At 42.2% G+C, this 18,518-nt stretch overlaps 4 protein-coding genes across 4 annotated transcripts; 3 read left to right on the top strand and 1 right to left on the bottom strand.

The window, feature by feature from the left end:
• Nucleotides 1-1,846: 1,846 nt before the first annotated feature.
• Nucleotides 1,847-4,088, top strand: EPUS_09107 (uncharacterized protein; the record flags this gene model as incomplete). The annotated part of the gene is made up of 2 exons (XM_007805892.1): nucleotides 1,847-2,120; nucleotides 2,167-4,088. The coding sequence occupies 2 exons, from the start codon at nucleotides 1,847-1,849 to the stop codon at nucleotides 4,086-4,088; spliced, it is 2,196 nt and encodes a 731-aa protein (XP_007804083.1).
• Nucleotides 4,089-6,330: 2,242 nt separating this feature from the next.
• Nucleotides 6,331-7,906, top strand: EPUS_09106 (uncharacterized protein; the record flags this gene model as incomplete). The annotated part of the gene is made up of 3 exons (XM_007805891.1): nucleotides 6,331-6,908; nucleotides 6,967-7,066; nucleotides 7,388-7,906. The coding sequence occupies 3 exons, from the start codon at nucleotides 6,331-6,333 to the stop codon at nucleotides 7,904-7,906; spliced, it is 1,197 nt and encodes a 398-aa protein (XP_007804082.1).
• Nucleotides 7,907-9,859: 1,953 nt separating this feature from the next.
• On the bottom strand, nucleotides 9,860-11,751 carry EPUS_09105 (uncharacterized protein; the record flags this gene model as incomplete). The annotated part of the gene is made up of 6 exons (XM_007805890.1): nucleotides 9,860-10,090; nucleotides 10,190-10,817; nucleotides 10,871-10,982; nucleotides 11,035-11,264; nucleotides 11,339-11,380; nucleotides 11,435-11,751. 6 exons carry the CDS (start codon nucleotides 11,749-11,751, stop codon nucleotides 9,860-9,862), a joined length of 1,560 nt encoding a protein of 519 aa, XP_007804081.1.
• A 1,563-nt stretch (nucleotides 11,752-13,314) lies between these two features.
• On the top strand, nucleotides 13,315-13,767 carry EPUS_09104 (uncharacterized protein; the record flags this gene model as incomplete). The annotated part of the gene is made up of 1 exon (XM_007805889.1): nucleotides 13,315-13,767. One exon carries the CDS (start codon nucleotides 13,315-13,317, stop codon nucleotides 13,765-13,767), a length of 453 nt encoding a protein of 150 aa, XP_007804080.1.
• Between the last annotated feature and the right edge of the window lie 4,751 nt (nucleotides 13,768-18,518).

The raw sequence follows: 18,518 nt of genomic DNA, 5'->3' as shown, positions 1-18,518 counted from the left end.
CTGTGGATCAGGAGGAGATGGTGATTATGGGGAGGAAAGTGTACAAAGAAGCAGTGAATGGAAGTGGTAGAATGAGTTGATTGTAACATCTCAGCTACTTCGTGTTCCCGGCTAACGACGCTATGAAAAGACCTCTTGAACAAGGATAGTCTTTGATCTTTCACCATTGACGTCCTTTTGTTCCACCAGCTCAGGGGGCTGCATGCTGAAGCACGATGTTCCATGTCATCCAATAGATACCACTCCCTTCTCTTTATCTCCTAGGCCTCGCAGCAAAGGAGTGATGGACCACAAAGTGTTTCTGTTCTGGGTATATTCGGTCTGCGGCAGCAGTATTCCTGACAACATGTTCGCTCGCAGTTGACCGATGACTGGGTGCGGAGATTGGAGTAAAGGAAAGTGCTCAGGCATGCTTATGAATGGACAACGATGTTGGTACAAGGTGAGATTGGCCACCCGGTGAAAGTGGGTGGCTTGTTTAGTGCAAAGGATAGATGCTTGGTGCAAAGCGGACTTGATGTACGGGTGGTTGCCTTTGGCGTGATACGCCGAAACCAGATTCCTAATCTATACATGAGCCAAAACTGTTCTCTCATATGGTGTAACAGCCTCCAGTAGAAAGACACTGGACGAAGGTGTGGTAGATACGATAGCTGAACAATGGAGCTCGCGGAATCCACAAGGAACAAGGTTGAGAAGAAGTGGGGATATTAGTGACTTGATGGGGCGGCATCGGAACCAGTCTACCGAATACTATCAGGGCTTGTGAGCCCACTTTGTATATGTTCCAGATTTTCAAGGATGAGAACACGGAGAAAGAGGTGTAGAGGGACGCAGAAGGAGGACGCAGAAGGAGGACGCAGAAGGAGGACGCAGAAGGAGGACGCAGAAGGAGGACGCAGAAGGAGGACGCAGAAGGAGGACGCAGAAGGAGGACGCAGAAGGAGGACGCAGAAGGAGGACGCAGAAGGAGGACGCAGAAGGAGGACGCAGAAGGAGGACGCAGAAGGAGACTAGAAGACGATAGAGAAGGTAGTGGTCGATACTAGTATGTGGAAGCAGGTTCGCATCGGTATTACTGAGCCGGACATTAGCATAACCCAAGACCACGAAGAATGGCAAAGCGACTCTTAGGCCCTCGGACACTTATCGAGATGTAAGTGATACCGCTCCTGCGCCAAAATATGAGTGACTTGCGAGGTGGCCCGATTTTATATGGTCTTGGTCGACGGCTTCACAACGTGGCGAAGCGACTGCGGTGCTGTGGAAGAAGAATCGCTTGTTGCGGCTTGCAGGGCGAACTGTAGAGTAAGCGGCGAGTGTCTTCTCCGGAAATGCCATGAGCGTAGGATGGTGACCCATGGCGTCGTGCTGAGATATCGTTCGAGTAAAAGCTTGAGTGGGATGGCGAACAAGTCTATGCTTGTCAGGAGGCAAAACGGCATGCAGAATCGGTTGGGACATTGTCCCTCCAGTGGTTACTACCATCTAGTAAGAGAGGACTTTGTCAAGGGTGTGGGCTGTGGTGCCTTCCTTATCACGACGCCGCGGGATTCGCCGCGGGTGAGAAATACCACTCCAAAAACTCTTGCAAGTTTGATTTCTCTCTGCATTCACATCGTTTGGATCTGTCCCAAGAATCTTGTACCATCCTAGCAAAGTTCCATACACTCCAAGCATCTTGTATCACTTCAGGGGCCTTGAACACTCCGGGAATCTTGAACTTTGTTTGAGTCTCGTCGAGGGTTGGGGAACTTGTTGTAATTCAAGGGGCTTGTCGAGGGTGCAGAGGCTTGCTGAGAGTTGAGAGTCTTGTGACCAGTTGAATCTATTCTGTCTATCCAAGATGGATGCTTTCAATAATGATTTCAAAAACATGCTTGACACCTTCACCACCGAACTCAACGCTACCATGGAATCTCTGCGAAGGCTGCAAGGCACAAGCGAGACCATGCAAAGCGCTCCGCCGGCTCTGAAGTCCTCGCACTTGAGTCAGGTAATGGAGGAGTTCAAGGAGGCAGAAGCATCCATGAAGCGACAGGTTAATGACTTGGCTGCGAATGTTTGCTCCGGCTTGCAAAGCGTGGAGAATGCGAGCAAGAAGATGGAGGACGAGAAGCGTAAGCTTGAGTCCCAGTATACTAGTTTCAAATGCAATCAATGTAGCCCAGTCACTTGAGCAGCGTTGTAAGCAAGATGTGGAGAGTGCGAAGCAGGAGACCGTAAGGTGTCAGGCTACGCATGAGAAGACTGTTGAGGATCAGAGCGAACGCGTTCATGATCTTGAATATCCATTAGCTGTTGCGGCGGTTGAGGCTGAAGAGGCCAAAGCTGCATCAGCAAAGCTTCAGACAGATCTTGCAACCAAGGTCGATGAACTGCAGTATGCACGACATGAAGCCGAAATGGCCAAGTCGGATGCCGCGGAGCTACGAGTTCAGGTCAATGATGCTCGTGCAATGGTTGATCAAGTCAGACAAGACGAGGCCGGAAAATCCGCTTCCAGGATCGTAGATCTTGAGAATCAAGTCGAGTCATTGCATTCTGCCGCAGCTGAGGCCGAAAAGGTCAAATCTGATGCGGCGAAGCTCCAAGCAGAAGTGGATGCTTCTCCTGCAAACTTCGAGCAAGCACAGCGTGATGGGGCTGCGAATGCAGCTTCGAAGATCGCGCATCTTGAGCGGCAACTTGCGTCCGCGAAGCGAGAGCACGCAGATGCTTCGAAATGCTCGGCTGACAGGATCAAGCTGCTGCAAGATGGTGTGCAGAGATTTGCGTTCGAACTCGAACCTCTCCAGCGCGAGGGTATGGGGCCTTTTGCAGAACAGGTTCAAACCTTGCAGGAGGTCTCGCAGAGTCTTGCATCAGAAGCAGAAAAGGTTGCACCAATGCTGGCACAGGTTGAGAACTTTACAAGCTCCCTGGAAGACCTGCGTGCGGCGCGAGTTGCATACCAGCAGGAGACTGCGAAAGCAGCAAAGTTCGCTGCAGATGCTGAAGAGCTTCAGAGAAATTTCAAGGCTCGAAGTGATGCGTCTGCAAACCACCAGAAGGAGGTTGCCGATGAGCTACAGCAGAGGCAGAACAAGCTCGAGGAAGCAGAGCGGGCTTTCGCCGCACAGCAGAGTGTTGAGGGCATCATCACTTTCCAGATGGACCACACTGCAAAGCGGCTGGAAGGTCGGTTTGATGCGACGGAGAGAGCCATCCATCTGTTGCACCCTGCAGTTATGGGCGCCAAAGGTGCCACTGCAGTGGTTGATAAGGAGATCGGCGACCTTCGCGTTGAAACTTCAGAGAGCTTCAGGATATTGTTCGACCGCTTCGGCAGTGTACAAGATTCTGTCGAGAAGAGCTTTGCCTGTGTCGATGACACCCAGCAACAGCTTTTGGTCGTCAAAGCCAATACTGAAGAGTCGAACACTGATCTGAGGAGACTCATCAGGCAGTTGGAGACCTCGGGAAAGGTGACTGTCCAATCAAGCCGGAAGCGCTCAAGTGTCGAGGACATCGAAGCAGGTCCGAGCAAGAGACCTCAACTTGTGCAAATTGAGAGCAGCGCCTTGGTGCCTGCCAATATCACAGCGGATGAGTCGACTCTCGTGGAACATACGCATGGTGAACTACTGGACGAGAGTGTTGCTGCTAGGCCTGCTGCCCGGGAAGCGGCTGAAGCAAATCTTGCACCGGATACCCAACGCGAACTGTCAGCCGAAGACGGCGATATTGCGGGTATACGATCTATGATCGAGTTCCCTGCGGCTTGGACCAACGAGCGGTCGAGCGACTGCTGGTCTGCACTGGTTGAGAAGACTGGTTCGGTTCCTGAACTTCTGAAATTGTTGGAGAGGGCTGCCTCTGGCAATCAAAGAGCAAAGCCGGGTCCTGCCACTTGCCTGATGGAGATCGGCAACAAGTCTGGCTTCGTGACAGTTGGCGATGGACTCCGACGCGGGAATTGTCCGGTGCACAGCAGGCCAGACTCGATTGGCTTTTGTCTATATATCGAGCGAGCCCCAGGAACTGGCAGGGTCACGGAAGTGGCAGTCGGAACCACCAGCTGGCTTGTGAGAGAGCGGCCGGAGTAAGCTTGGAGTTCAGCTCCCCTTGTGGTAAAGGGCCGTTACCATGAGGGTGTCCTGCGACGATTCACACCTTCGCGTTGTGCAGGGCGTCAGTACTCGGGGGTAGAAATACCTTTTGAGGGAGCCAAGTGAATTAATACCAAGTTGATGTGCTAAACCTGGTGTCTTATGTGTATATAGGCAATAGTCCCATAAGGTGAAACCCAGAACTGCAGCGTTGTTTGGCAATTCGACTGTCTCCCGAACTACTTCTTCCATCTTGGTACTCCAGTCAAATGGCATGGCAGGCGAGGATAGGTTCATGACGGTCAAGGGAGAGATGAGTTGAGCGATGAATCTGTGCGAGGATGGGGTATAGGTCTTAGTGTAAAGACAGAATGGCATGGTGAGGATATCAGGGAGAGGAGCGCTGACTTCCTGCAGAGGCTAGGTGAGCGACAACCTTGCTGGAATCAAAGAAGGCAACGGTGACTTCATTGACATGGCTACCAGGATGAGGCAAAGCAGCGGCTTCGTCACAAGGTCATTGAGGGGGGGGAAAAGCCTATGCAAATAAGGCATGAGGTAACAGACCAGGCTTCGATTCACTGGCAGGAAATTCAATACAAACGTTCGGGGGAGCAGCGAGCTCTTTGCGAAGGAATAGAAGGACAGCGACATGAATGATAGGACCGGGGAAGGAGACCAGATCGACAACTTCACCATGGAAGGCAGGGTGGATCAACGGACTCAATTGAAGACGGCTGGCGGTATAGAGCGAAGTTCGACTGAAGACTGGGTGAAGCAATGACTTGAATTGTAAGGAGAATTCGTCAAGACAGTTGAATGGTTGCTACTTCACTGCTGATAGAGCAGCTTCTGTCACTTCATGGATCTGTGGCTAGCCACAAGCACCTGTGACACCTTTGTTGGCTTCAATGTATGCTTAGGCCTGGTGCATGGTGCTCGAACGAGCTACCACTTGAATGATTGATAGTGCTATTGATTGTAAACGTCGTTGATCCACACCCCATCTCCTTTTCACAAGTGACTGACTTCCAATCCGTATCCATGACCGAGTATATATATTGTTCCTGCTTGCGGAGTCCAATGTACACCTTATACAGTTCCACCCCGAAAGCCATTAAGCAATTCGCTTTGTGAAAGAGGATGGGGGGCGGGCGCAGTAGGCTGCTGAGCCATGTAGCCGGCGGATAAGAGAACGGAGTTGAGGTTTGGACCTCAGTGGGCACAGTCGAGATTATCGTGATGCAGCGTTGGCACAACCCGTCCGACATGGTCGGTCTCGTTGGGCAGAGGTGGGTAGGAAAGAGTCGATCTTCTAGAAGGAGAGACATGGAAGTCAGTTGCTGCCTCTCCCTGATAGGATTGTGCCATTCTGCCTTCACTCTCCTCGCATGAAGCACCTTCGACAAAGGGAGCTCCAGTACGGCTCAGTCGGGGATAGCGGCACTCGGTAAGCGACAAAAGGCAGATTCAAAGATTTCGTTTCTCAATACAAGACGGTATGCGAGGATGAGTGGATTCGATGCACGATGCACTGCTGTGCTTCGACGCGTCGGATGCCTCGCGACTCTCGTTCCTTCCCGTTGCAGATGTCACGGCAAATTCCTCACCACTCAATGTTTCGAAGTCTCTTCTCATCGATCTCCTCCAGAATTCTGACATACTTCAAAGTTGAACACTCCAAGGATCTTGAGGCTGCCTGAGATACTTGTTGAGAGTTGAAAACCTTGAAATACTTGACTCTTATACACTCAAAGGATCCTGGTTGTGTCTGGGAGACTTGTCGAGGGTGGAGAGTCTTGTTGCGGGATTCGTTGATCTCTTTGCATTGATGCTGTTTGCTCCCATCCGAAGATCCACAATTGCTGGGATCTTGTCGAGCGTCAAAAGCTTGTTGATTGTTTGGAGGTCGTGCATTCGATCACTTTACATTGACGCTGCTTGCTCCTCTTCGATAACCTCGTAGTTGCTACACTTCAATTGAGAGTCGACAGGGTTGTTCATTGCTTGGAGCTTAGGTGTCTGATCTCCATTCGTCGACGTGGCTTTCTCTTCTCGGAGCATTCTCTCAGTTGGCGGAGAGGCTCATATAGAGTTGAAGGGCTGGTTGATGGTTTGGAGACCAGGTGAGTAGATCTCTACCTTGCCATTGCCCTTGTCAGTGCTCGAAAACGTCAAAGAACCTCACAGTAGCTGGGAGTCTTGTGGATGTTTGAGTACTTCATTGATCCTTGTAGTCATGGATTCATCCAAATCGATCGCAGAGGTACATGATGAGGCCGTTGCTTTGCATGCTAGGATTGGGCAACGACACCAGAGCACACCGCTGAACGTCAACCAAAAGGCGAAGTGGGATGAACTCGAGTTGCTCAGCAGACAGTCGCAGGAGTATGATTCTGCATGGCGAGTGCAAGGCATTCAGGGCCTCTCTGACGCTCTTCGGAATCTCGCTCTGACTGAGAAGCAGAAGCGCGGTAGTGGATCAGCCCCTCCCGTCTGGACAGAGATCTTAAGGGACACCTTGGACAGAAATCCAAGAACGAAACTGTACCTTGCGGCCATGCATCCTAGTCTTGTTGAGGCTTTGATACGGGGCGACATCACGAAGAGGCTGTACGAGAGTGACAGCCAATTTGAGGCTGTGCTTCACCAGTATGCTGAGCTCGATGACTTGCCAGGCACGTACATCAATGTTCTATGCCGCCGCAAGCACATGCTTGGAGGCCGAACTGGACCCGACGGTTCGAGCAAGTCACAATGGCCAGGATACAGCATGTCTGTGCCGGAGTTGAAGGTTGTCTTGCAAGAATGTGGAGCGTGCGTGCGTGCGTTTTGGAGACTCAACCACAAGTGCGCTTGCAACACAAATTGACAGTACCGTGGGAGATGATGGAGCCAAAAGAGGCGCCACCACGAAACGTCGATTCGTTGACAAGCCCCGGTCAGTGCAAATAATCACAGAGTGGATTGATGCTGTAAAGAAGCAAAATCACCCCTGCTGAGAAACACTTGCCCGACCAGCCCTTGCGAAGATGTCTCTATGAGGTTGGCATTGGCAAAAGGTGCAAGAAAAGAGCATTCGATCATCAGTCGCTTACTGGGTCGAACTACCTGTTCGGCCTGGTTATATCAGTTGTGCAAATGCGTTTTCCTGGGTCTTCGAGCTCAAGGCCTTCCAATTGCATCGTATCTTGGAAGCTGGTGATCAGTCACTGTCCGAGATGGAAATGACACTCCTTGCAAGATCACTCTACACAGATTGCGGGCTCAATGTCCAGCATGGTGGAGGCCAGTAGAAGAATTTTGCGCAATTGCCACCAAAGCTCTTTGACCAAAACTTCCAAACACTGGCCGGTCTGAACATCTTCGACTTGAGCTGGGATGTGGACAGGCAAAAGCGTCAAGCTTTTAGCGCTGCTATCGATGCCGCGGTTGCGCTTCCGAAGCTGAAGCAAAACGTCGAGGCGTTAGAGGCAGAAGTGCAAGCCAAGGCAAAGGACATGATGACGAAAGTCTCTGGCCTTGTGGTAGCTGATCGAGCCCGGAGGAATGTGCTTGGCTCCATTCAGAAGTGGCGCAACTCACGTCCCGCGGTACCTCGACAGGAAGTACTTCGTCAAAATGACAAGGGAAACACCGCGTCGTTCGTTTCGGACGAGGGCGAGGTTAGCTACATGGACCTGACAGCGTCAACCACGCCAGCCTCATGCGGGCGAAGGCGCTCGAATGCCGAGGACGAGGAGGATGACGATGATGATGAAGGCGCTCAGCCGCGAAAGCGAGCTAGAGCCAAAGACTCTTCACCAGAGCTGTGAGGTTCGCCTGGCGTGATGAATGAAGAGCACCAGGGGAGTAGCAACAGGAAGTAGTACTCCTGCCCTGGTAGTCCTGCGATGGAATCACACCTTCGCGTGGTGCAGGAAGTCAGTATTCAATGGGGCAACCCTTGATGAAGCCAAGATGATTCCCTCTTTCATGACCCCCGGGCGTTACGTTGCTGATCTTGACAGGTTCGACCGTGATGCGAGCATCATCCAGAAACTTCATTCTCTGAGCCCACGTCCTCTATCCGGTTTCTCATCGTCGAGGGGTGGGCGCAGATGATCGTGCAGTCCTTGATCCCATTCTTTGCGGCAAACCAGAATCTGTCATAACATGGTTATTGTATTGGGATGGAGCAAGCAGAATACACGGAGGTCAAGCTTTGAGTACCTCTTAAGCAGTCTTCGCGTCGGCCCACGGGCGATAGGTGCCACTCTTGAGAAGAGAACTACTCTGGATCTGCGGCATAACACTTTTCACTCCCGCAGTAGCAAGCTCCTCAAGATCACATCAGGTGAAGTTGGTACACCTGTAGGAAATTGCTTCTGTCATTATCACTTAGACAGGTCTGCTATTGCGGACACCCTGCGCAGTCTCACCAGCCCTTCAAAAAAAATCTTCGACTCTTGCGCGTGGCCGCCTGAAAGGCCAGAGGCCCAGAACATGTTCTACTATTCCGTGCCCATCTGCTCTACAAGCAATCTCCTCCTCAGAGCACAATTCGTCTTATAATACCTCCTCTGGTTGACTCCTAGCACTCAAACCTTGCTGACATTCTATATGGATCTTCTGACAATACGGTATCTTTCTGCTGATGTTTGTATGGCTTCTGGTTATTCTGCGGCAAGGAGACATAACTGTCAAAGTGACAGACCTGCGATTAGGTGTAGAGAAGAGCTCACTTCAAAGTTGGAATCGTGGGGAGAAGTGCGGGCCAGAGCAGTCAATGATAACAGACTGATTGTGTATGACCAACAAGGACTGAGTTGAGATCGTAGTCTCCTGCAAAGGTAGTGTTCAGCGGACAGACAGCCCAAACGGTGACAGGTGCAGGAATTTTACCACCTATCAGCCATTTGACTTCTAGCGAAAGGGGAGGGTTTAAATTCTTGAGAGTAAGATGGGTGGAGTGGAAGTGATGCGCAGCGACTCCGTAGTGATTGACCCACGTATGCTTTGAAGCATCCTAGAGGGCAGGATAAACTATTATTAAGTGTAAATATTAAAGCGAGATAACAGATCTATTATTTCTAGATTAAAAAAAGTTTTATATTAATAATAAAAAAATATAGTTAGTTATATTATTATTATTATCATTACTAACATTTTACTTATATAAAGCATATTAATATTTAGTATTATTACATATGCGAGAAGGCTATAGATGATATAGTTTCTTTTAATTATATTTTAATTATAGTTATAGTTGCAGACAGACTTACAAAGGCCTTTAATATGTTAAGTTTGAGCGCTAGATTTAATTACTTAACTTGCATAACATTAATATCTAGAATATCTGTTTTTAGTAATTTAATTGCTTATTTGAGCGTTTTCTGGCAGTTCTATCTTTATAAAAGACATGCACGACTAATAAGGGAGTGTTGGAATTGGCCGTACATGTATAGCCAAATCTTTGGTATCACGTGATCGTACTCTGCGCAGTAGTATTAGCTTTTCCTTCTTCTAGGGATAGATTCTACAGGTAAATAGAATTCTATTTTATTCACTTTATCAATTACATTCTGACACTATTTCTCCACTTCGTATGCACTTGGATTTAGGGTCAAAAGCTCATCATATGCGTTAATGTTATCGAAAAGAATGTATTATAAAAAGGACCGCATTTTCCGCTAGTTAGTATCTCAGTAATGCTCTTCCCAGGACATGATGCATATTGAGAAAATTGCTATATTTCCTCTCGACAAAGCTTCTCATATGACATCTGCTCAGAAGAGCCTAAATCTTTGGAGCAGGTCTTGACTCACAGAGAGAGCTGCATTGAGAAGCACTGCATCTTCGCTATCTTGTGCGGCTCTCTTACTCAAGGTCGATGACGATTTGCCAAAGTCTGTAACATCAGGATCACACTGGGTTCCTGTGTCTGGCAGCGTTCCATTAATAAAGTATTCTCGGATTGCTTTGTATGTGCAAAGTGAAGGCTGGCCAATAGAGCAGTGCTACAATATTTTTGTCAGTATTGTCAGCTTATAGTCAGATGTACACACCCCGTATCCATTATGTTGAAGTACTACACTTCCTTCGAAATCTGCGCTTACGTTTTGTGCAGATGCCAATGGTGTAATATGGTCGAATGGACTTCCCACAAGTAATATCGGATTCTTCGTCTGTACTTGAAAGTCACCTTCATATCGCTCCTTTGCTTGGAATCTCCATTGTGCGCACGTGATAGGTTGAGCAACAGCCAATATACCACCGCCAAATCGACTTGTGTTTTGAAACTCTTCAATAAGCGGGAGAAGACCAGTCAAATTATCAGTTCGCAAAGAAACATCACTACATCGAATTCCAGGATTCGCATCAACTGCAAATGCGGCCGAAATACTTCCCCCGAGCAGTGTATCACGAAATTCGTGATAGGCGGTCAGGTTTCTTTTCAGGATTGCATCAAAATATCCCGCAAGAGCTGGCCAGCTGGTTGAAGGGGTTCGCAGACCGTTGATAATAAGTCCTTCTGTCAAGTCATATTCAACAACATCGTTGGTATTGTTGCTCCCAAGACCAAGAGGTCTATACTTGATGGTCTCTAGTAACTGATTGATCTCAGTAGAGAGGGTCTGGGCAGTGATACCTTCGCGAGCCAGAATACATGTCTCTGGTGATGAGACACAAGCTTCAATAAAGCCATTAAAAGACTCATCTGCTGCTATAAGTTGTTCGACATCTCTAAAATAATAACTGTGTTAGTATTAAATTTAATATATAAGAATCAAGCGTACCGTCCGGCATAGTATTGATGTAGATTCAGCACTCCATCTAAGACTACCTTGTCCATTCGATCCGGGAACATAGCTGCTACAGTTGCACCCAAAACTGATCCATAGGAGAATCCTGTATAGAGGCTTAATTATATTCGAAGATATTGTGCGTATGCAAAACTCACCCCAGTATCGAAGCATTCCATCTTCGCCTAACGCGTCCACGATCTGCATCATATCCCTAGCAACAAATGCAGTGCCGATTAGATCACCAATATCCTTTCTGTTCTCATAACAAGTTTCGGCTAAGGTTCTCTTATATGCCCAGGCCGTTCCCACTGCTGTATCAGACGAAAGCGACGACAAAGGGGTTAGAAGTAGAATATTTTGCAGGTCGACAGAACTGTCATAACAACTATATGGAATAGTGTCGCCGGTACCCCTGACTAGTATCAGCAAGCTTTTTCCTTTCTGGTAAATGAGACTCACCGAGGGTCGAAAGAGATCAGATCGAAGTTCCCTCCAGTTCCACTGCATCATTATCAGCACGTCTCAAGGGATAAGATCGTCTAAGAACTGCCTCACTTAAGGAAAAACTCCCCACTCCTACCAGCAAGGATAGATCGCACGGGATAGCCTGGTCCGCCTGGATTGAACATAACACTACCTTTGAAAGGTTCTTTGGTCGCGTTCACCTTGATAAGCGACAGATTAAGGAGTCTTTCAGAGCCCTGCTCTGTATAATCTAGTGGCACTGCTAGGGTTCCGCAAGTCGAGGGCGTGCCTTCAATATCGAGGGTGCAAGGAAACCATTCTATGGAACGATTTGGGGTCGATTGCGAAAGTGCCGAGCCAGAGAACAGGAAAAGAAAGAATGGCACCGCGGCGAGGACCCAAAACATAATCATAAACGCAGGTGTAAGATAAATCTTAATGTTCTTAATGAAGTGTTGGCAGATTGTGGAGAGCCCCTTCCGAGGTCGGGTGTGGTACAATTAGCGTATATTGCACACGTAGCTCTAATAAGGTAATCTGACAATATTGTCACAGTATGATCTCATCACATGCTGATGTAAAAGAGATGAGTCTTTCAGATATCAATAGACCCAATCTTGTGAAAGCTTTGGTTGAAAAAAGTAATAAATGACCTTGATATGACGAATTTTTTGCAACACCACATGTACAGAGATCGACGGTACTAATGATACACCCGACGACCTTAGAGGGAATGGATTTGCCATCTCACAGCTCCCATGGGTCCTAGGGAAACCTATCGACCAGTTCAAGCCTTCGAGCTGATTAGTGGACCTCTTCATCGCTCCGAGGAACCGATCCCATGATCCTAGGAACGCCATCCATTTGTCATCGCTCCTAGGAACCAGCCCCCATGATCCTAGAAACAGCTTTCCATTGCTCCTAGGAGTCTTTTTCGCTTCCCAGGATTGCTCCTAGGAACCGATCGACCGGTTCGAGCCTTCGAGCTGATTAGTGGACCTCTTCATCGCTCCGAGGAACCGAACTCATGATCTTAGGAACGCTTTCCATTTGTGCTAGGAGCCTTTCGCCTTCTAGCCGTGGCCCAATGAGTGGATCACTCCAGGACCCACTTACAGGGGTTTGCACCCACTGTAAGCCCCGCGCGCAGCGCGTAGCTGCCACTATAACGCTCACATCACTGTAACACTCACATCACTATAACACTTACATCACTGTAAACATTTACATCACTGTAAACATTTACATCACTATAACACTTACATCACTATAACGCTCATATTACTATAACACTCATATTACTATAAAGCTTATATTATTATAACATTTATGTTGTTAGGGCTCAACTGGTTAAGACAAGTCTCAACTAGAAGCTGGGTCCTAACATTATAATGCTCTGGAATAGTGACCATTCCACATACAAAGCACAAGTCTTGGCATGCCAAACTGCTAGCGCTGTTGACTGTTCCATGTTGACCGTTCTACACCAAATTTTTTGATACATTGTCAAGGTGAACAGTACAACAATAGAGATATGTGGACCGGATGTCACGTGATATATAGCGCTGCAACAAACGCTACTGGATTCTGCGCGTCTTCGATGAATTTTGCTGGTTATTAAACGGTGGCTCAAACGGTGGCGTATTGTGCGACGTTTTGAATGCGTTTTATCACAGATTTGTTACGCATTTCGCCTCGAATTGACATGTATTTTTAGTATTGACGTTTCGCGCTATTTCGCATGGACTGGTAGTTTGATATAGCAATTTGGTATGTATAAATAGGCTCTCCTTGCGCGGTCAATTAGATAGAACAACTTGCTATTCAGATTCTATTCTCCTGATTAGTCAGCAACGTTCGACAGTTATGAGCCCGGTTGCCTCCTGAGACGTACAAGTTGTGACTCATTTGTGCCCTTTTTTTGTCTATATCTGATTACCTGTTTGAGATTCTTGATATCCGACATCAAGATGACTTCCTCCACCTCTTCCTTGACGAAAGTCAGCATTATCCTTTCTAAACCAGAGGATTGGGATGAATGGATGCTGATTATCTATACCATGGCCCGAAATGGAGATGTTAAGGACCTGATTGACCCTAACCTGGCAGCAGAACCTCCTCAACTGATTGAACCAAGGAGGCCAACTGCTGCAGACGTTAAGTCAGGCGCTGCTGCCATCACAGGGCTTGACCCTGGAGAGCAGAAGTTGTACGGTGTCCTTCGAGAGGATTATAAGTATGATATGATGAAATATAGAGATCGTCGGAGTGCTCTGAGTAGCATTCAGGACTTCATACTAACTCGAGTAGATCGACAGCATCTTCTCGTCCTTGAGGGCAAGGAATCTGTGTATCAGATGCTTACTGCTCTGGAGAAGAGGCTTGCTCTAACAGATAAGGCATGTGAAATAGACGTTATTTAACGTTATAGAGATCTTTAAAGGGCACTAAAGTACTAGCAGATCAACAAATGGCTCTTACAGTAAGAGAGAGTATACACAGAGGCTAAGCAGCTCTCTCTCTTAGACGTTTAGAAGGAGCGTCTTTTGTACGACTTCTTAAACGCCCTGAGGCTTATAGATATAGTATTTGTAGCTAGTCAAGAAGCTATTATAGAGGAGCGAATTCATTATAAAGAGGATCTGCTAATAGTTCTAGATATGCTAGAGAACTATCAAAACTATATACAAATCTTAAAGGCCTTCTTAAATAAGGGCTTCTCTTATATAGCATTTACTACGTTCTAAGGAAGCTTAGAGGATAAAGAAAAGAAGAAGTAGAAATATCTTTATAGAGAAGAGTACTTATTTAAGGAGTGCTCTTATCTTATAAAATCTCTTAGAATATTCTTATAAACTCTAGATATAAGAATCTAATAAAAGATTAATAAAAAGCTAAAAAAGATATTAAAGCTTAAAGCTATAATAAAAAAAGCCTAGAAGCAGGCAAAAAAATAAAAGAAGAATAATAAAAAAAAAAGAAATTAATAGAAAAGCTTATTATAATTATAAGTGCTTTTGCTATTAAATCCTTCTTATATAAGCTTAAGAACTATTAGACACTTAATTTTAGTACTAATATATATGTTTATAATAATTATATATACTTTAAATTTAAGTATATAATTACTAAAGAAGACATACTAATAGCTAGTAAAATAATATATATTATTAAAGTGTTTAGATATATTAAAATAATTATTAAAACTCTGAATAACTTAACTTTTATTAAGCTTTTAAACATAGTATTAATGCTAGGTTTTCTAACAAATCTAGTATACTTATAATAATTTATAAAAAAGGGCGTCTACTAAAATATAGAGAATAAGCGTCTCTATCAAAATAGGCAAACTTTCTGCTATACCTAATCTATAAATAACTACTAGGTCCTTAAATATAGATCTCTTAAGCCTCTAGATAATTCTAAAGCTATATTTGCTTTAAATAAGCCTTCTAGAGCCCTAAAGGCCCTTATAAAGGTAATAGCAACTAAATAATACAAGATTCTTGCTTATATAAGGCTAAAATCTATTACTCATCTTAAATAAAGTGTGAAAGGAGCAAAATTTATAAATAGAGCTCCTTCTATTACTAATTATAAAACCTGTTTATTAACAAAGGCGTATAAGTTAGTATTAAGGCATATAGATTAAGAGGAGCCTACTATAAAGCCTCTCTCTTAAATAGGATATAACTTAATAGCTATAATACTTATATTTAATAAAGATAAGTAAGTAAGTTATTTCTCTTGCTTTATAATAAATATAAACTTTGTTTATACTTATTTAAAAAAGAATTATGTTATAAAGGTTATTAAGAAGTTTCTTAAGATAACTAAAACAAAATATAGTGCTATTATGCGCTTTATATAAACTAATAAAGAGCAAACGCTTAGAAAAGCCTATATTAAAGTTATAAAGAAGTACAGAATTACTATAAAGTGCTTTGCTCCTTATACTGTTATATAGAATAGTAATATAAAGAAAGCTAAGAAGGTATTAATTCTGTATACTTATACTCTGTAAATAAAAGTAAAATTGCTAGATAAGTTATGGCTAGAAGTATTTAAAACAGTAGGCTATCTTAATAATTATATGTTAAAGGGAGGCCTTAAGTAAAAGACGCCTTTAAAAGCTATTCTAAAGAAGTGTCTATAGCTATCTCATCTTTACTTATATAACTATAGAGCTTATCCTCTTTAAAAGAACATCTTACACTTTTATAAGCTTGAACTAAGGGCCCTAATAGGATACTTAGTAAGGTATGATTTTATAAATATCTATTAAATATAGATACTAAGCTAAGGCAAAGTTATATAAATAAGGAATATTATATTTAATAAAGGCCTATTTTATAATCTAAAAGAGCTAGATTCTAGTTATCTCTTAATTACAGAAATTAAGGATATTATTAAGATTATTAAGATGTTAGAACTAAGCTATACAGCTTTAAGAACTCTAATAAATAATGATATTAATAATCCTAAGTCTTCTTAGCTTTCTGACGCTCTTAGAGATGAAGAAGAAGATACTATTAAAGTTATAGATAGCGTTAATAATACTAAGTAAGAGGAGGAGGAACTCTAATACTATCTAATGCTAGAAACAACGCTTAAACGAAATTTTGAAGAGTGTATAACTAAAACTAGTATACAAGTAATTGACTTGCAGATAACTCGCGCAGGCGAAATTTCTGCTAATTTTAACGTACAGAATATTCTATCAAGTTGTATAAGAGGCGCCAAACGCTAAGAGGCCTATGCCACAGCGCTAACGTATCTATCTAATCTTTCTGCGTACTATTTTGCCTTTTCTGTCGGCCTAAGCAGCTCTAAGGAGCAACTCTATTATGACTCTCTGCTGCTTAAACCTTGTTTATAAAAGCAAATAATAAAGCATTAATTCGCTAATGAATTCAGAAATGTTATAAAGAAGAAGATTAGTAAACTAGCAAAGAAAGGGACATATAAGGTTATTTTAAAGGATATATAAAAGGAGATACTGCCCTTAACCTAAGTATTTAAGTATAAATTTAATACTAATAAATATTTAAAGAAGCTTAAAGCACGCCTATCTATATAAGGAGATCTCTAGATAACTAAGCAGGATATATATACTGCTATACTTATTATAAGAACTCTTAAAGCTCTTATAATAATAGCTATTATATTTAATCTAAATATAATATAATATAATGCTATTAATACCTTTATTAATAACTTTCTTAAAAATGAAATTTATTATTATTACTTTAAAGGTTTTATAAAAGTTAAATATATTTAAAAGCTACAAAAAGCATTATATAGCTTAAAGTAATTATTATTTTTATAATATAAGTATTTTACAAAAGCTTTAAAAGAATTAGAATTTTATTTAATACTTAGAGTTAATTACTTTTATATAAATAAATATCTTATTTTCTTTTTTTATATTAATAATATTATTTTACTATATATAAAGTAGAATTCTAATAAGTATAAGGCTTTTAAGGCTACTCTATTTAAATATTTTAAAATAAAGTCTTTTAGAAAGCTAAAATAGTTCCTAATATTATAAAGCTGTGTAAGGGTAACCCTTATATATATAAATTAACAGTCTTAGCATTCAAAAGTGCTAGTGCAGATAACTATTACATAGGTGACTATTATACACTAAATTCTCTGAAGAGGTGACTTTGTCAATTACATACTTACAAGTATATCAAATCTATTATACTTGATTAAAGATTTATTCACATAATGTCTTTTACCTCTTCTCTAATTTTAAGCTCTTCAGCTTTAGTAATTAACGCGCACGTTATAATATCACTAGTCACTTACCTGCGGGCACATACTAACCTTTGAGTACTTCTCTGTACTAAGCACTGCTCAGAATATACTCTTCAGAACTATAGTAAGCATCTTAAATATGCTTATAAGGTCAAAGGCTAACTTAAAAAGCGTATTTAAGAATAAGTTAAAGCGCAGCATATTTCTAAGCGGGTCATATAGCTATTACATTATTAGGCGCCTGTTTCTAGCCTAGCAATTCTAAATAGATAAAAGTGTAATATAGATAATTATATATTCTTAACTTAAAGTAAGTAAATCATCTTTAGACATAATAGTTTAGAGCATAATCTAAATTATAAATAATAATAGTAAGAAGATAATATATCCTTTAAGATTTAAATACAGACATTATTCGCTAAGTCTTAAGAATATTTTATTATTAATCCTATATTAAAATAGTAATTACTTCTATTAATCTCTTTTTTGGCCATCTCTACTTTGCCTTTATCAGATTACTTAAGAATAATTAGAGTTTTAGATCTAATTAAGTCTACTAATAATCTTTTAAGTAAATAGTTCTAGTCTAGTTAAGAGACTTTTAAAGATAAGTACTATTAAATTAAGAAGCTAGTATATATTTTTGAATTATCTCTATAACTATAGCTTTATAAATATTATAAACATCTTAGTAAAATTAATATTAACTTAATCACATCTTTATATAGTGTCCTTAAGTCTAAAGCTAATAATATATTTCTATATTATATTAGTAAAGTAGTTAAGAGGGTTCTTTAAGCTACATCTGCTTTAATTACAGATTTATATTATATTAATGCCTAATATCTTAATATATTCTAACCTAGAACCTTAAGCTAAGATCTACTTAAGTACCTCTAAGAAGAATATAGTCTATCACATTATATTTTAACCTTTACTAAGTTAATTTATTATTTCTATTATATAATTAATAACTATTTTAATTATAATTTATTTAAGCTAAAGGCCCTTATAAAGGCTTATATAGATTTCCTATTATCTAAAGCCTAATTAATATTAAATCAGAAAGATAATAACTTTAGTAAGAGTATCTCTTTAGAAACCTCTAATAATCTAGAATATAAAGAACAGATTAGGCAGCTAAGATAAGAAATTAATTAATAAATACTAAAGCTTTATATTATACTTATTTAATATCTAATCTTAATTATAAGGACGCAGATTGCTATCTTATTATATTATGCTATTACAATATAGAATAAAAGTAAGAATATCTAGTAAAAAGAAGATTAGTATAATAATATATTAAGCTAATTAATTTATTATTATTAGATTATTATTCTGGCCTATACTTATAAGTTAGTAAGGTATAATTAGTATAAGAATATATCTAATATATTAAAGCCCC

This window comes from Endocarpon pusillum, assembly GCF_000464535.1.
Source record: "Endocarpon pusillum Z07020 unplaced genomic scaffold scaffold4887, whole genome shotgun sequence".
In the NCBI taxonomy this organism is placed as follows: Eukaryota; Fungi; Ascomycota; class Eurotiomycetes; order Verrucariales; family Verrucariaceae; genus Endocarpon; species Endocarpon pusillum.
The sequence above is the reverse complement of the archived record's forward strand: the minus strand, read 5'-3'. Positions and strand labels throughout refer to the sequence as shown.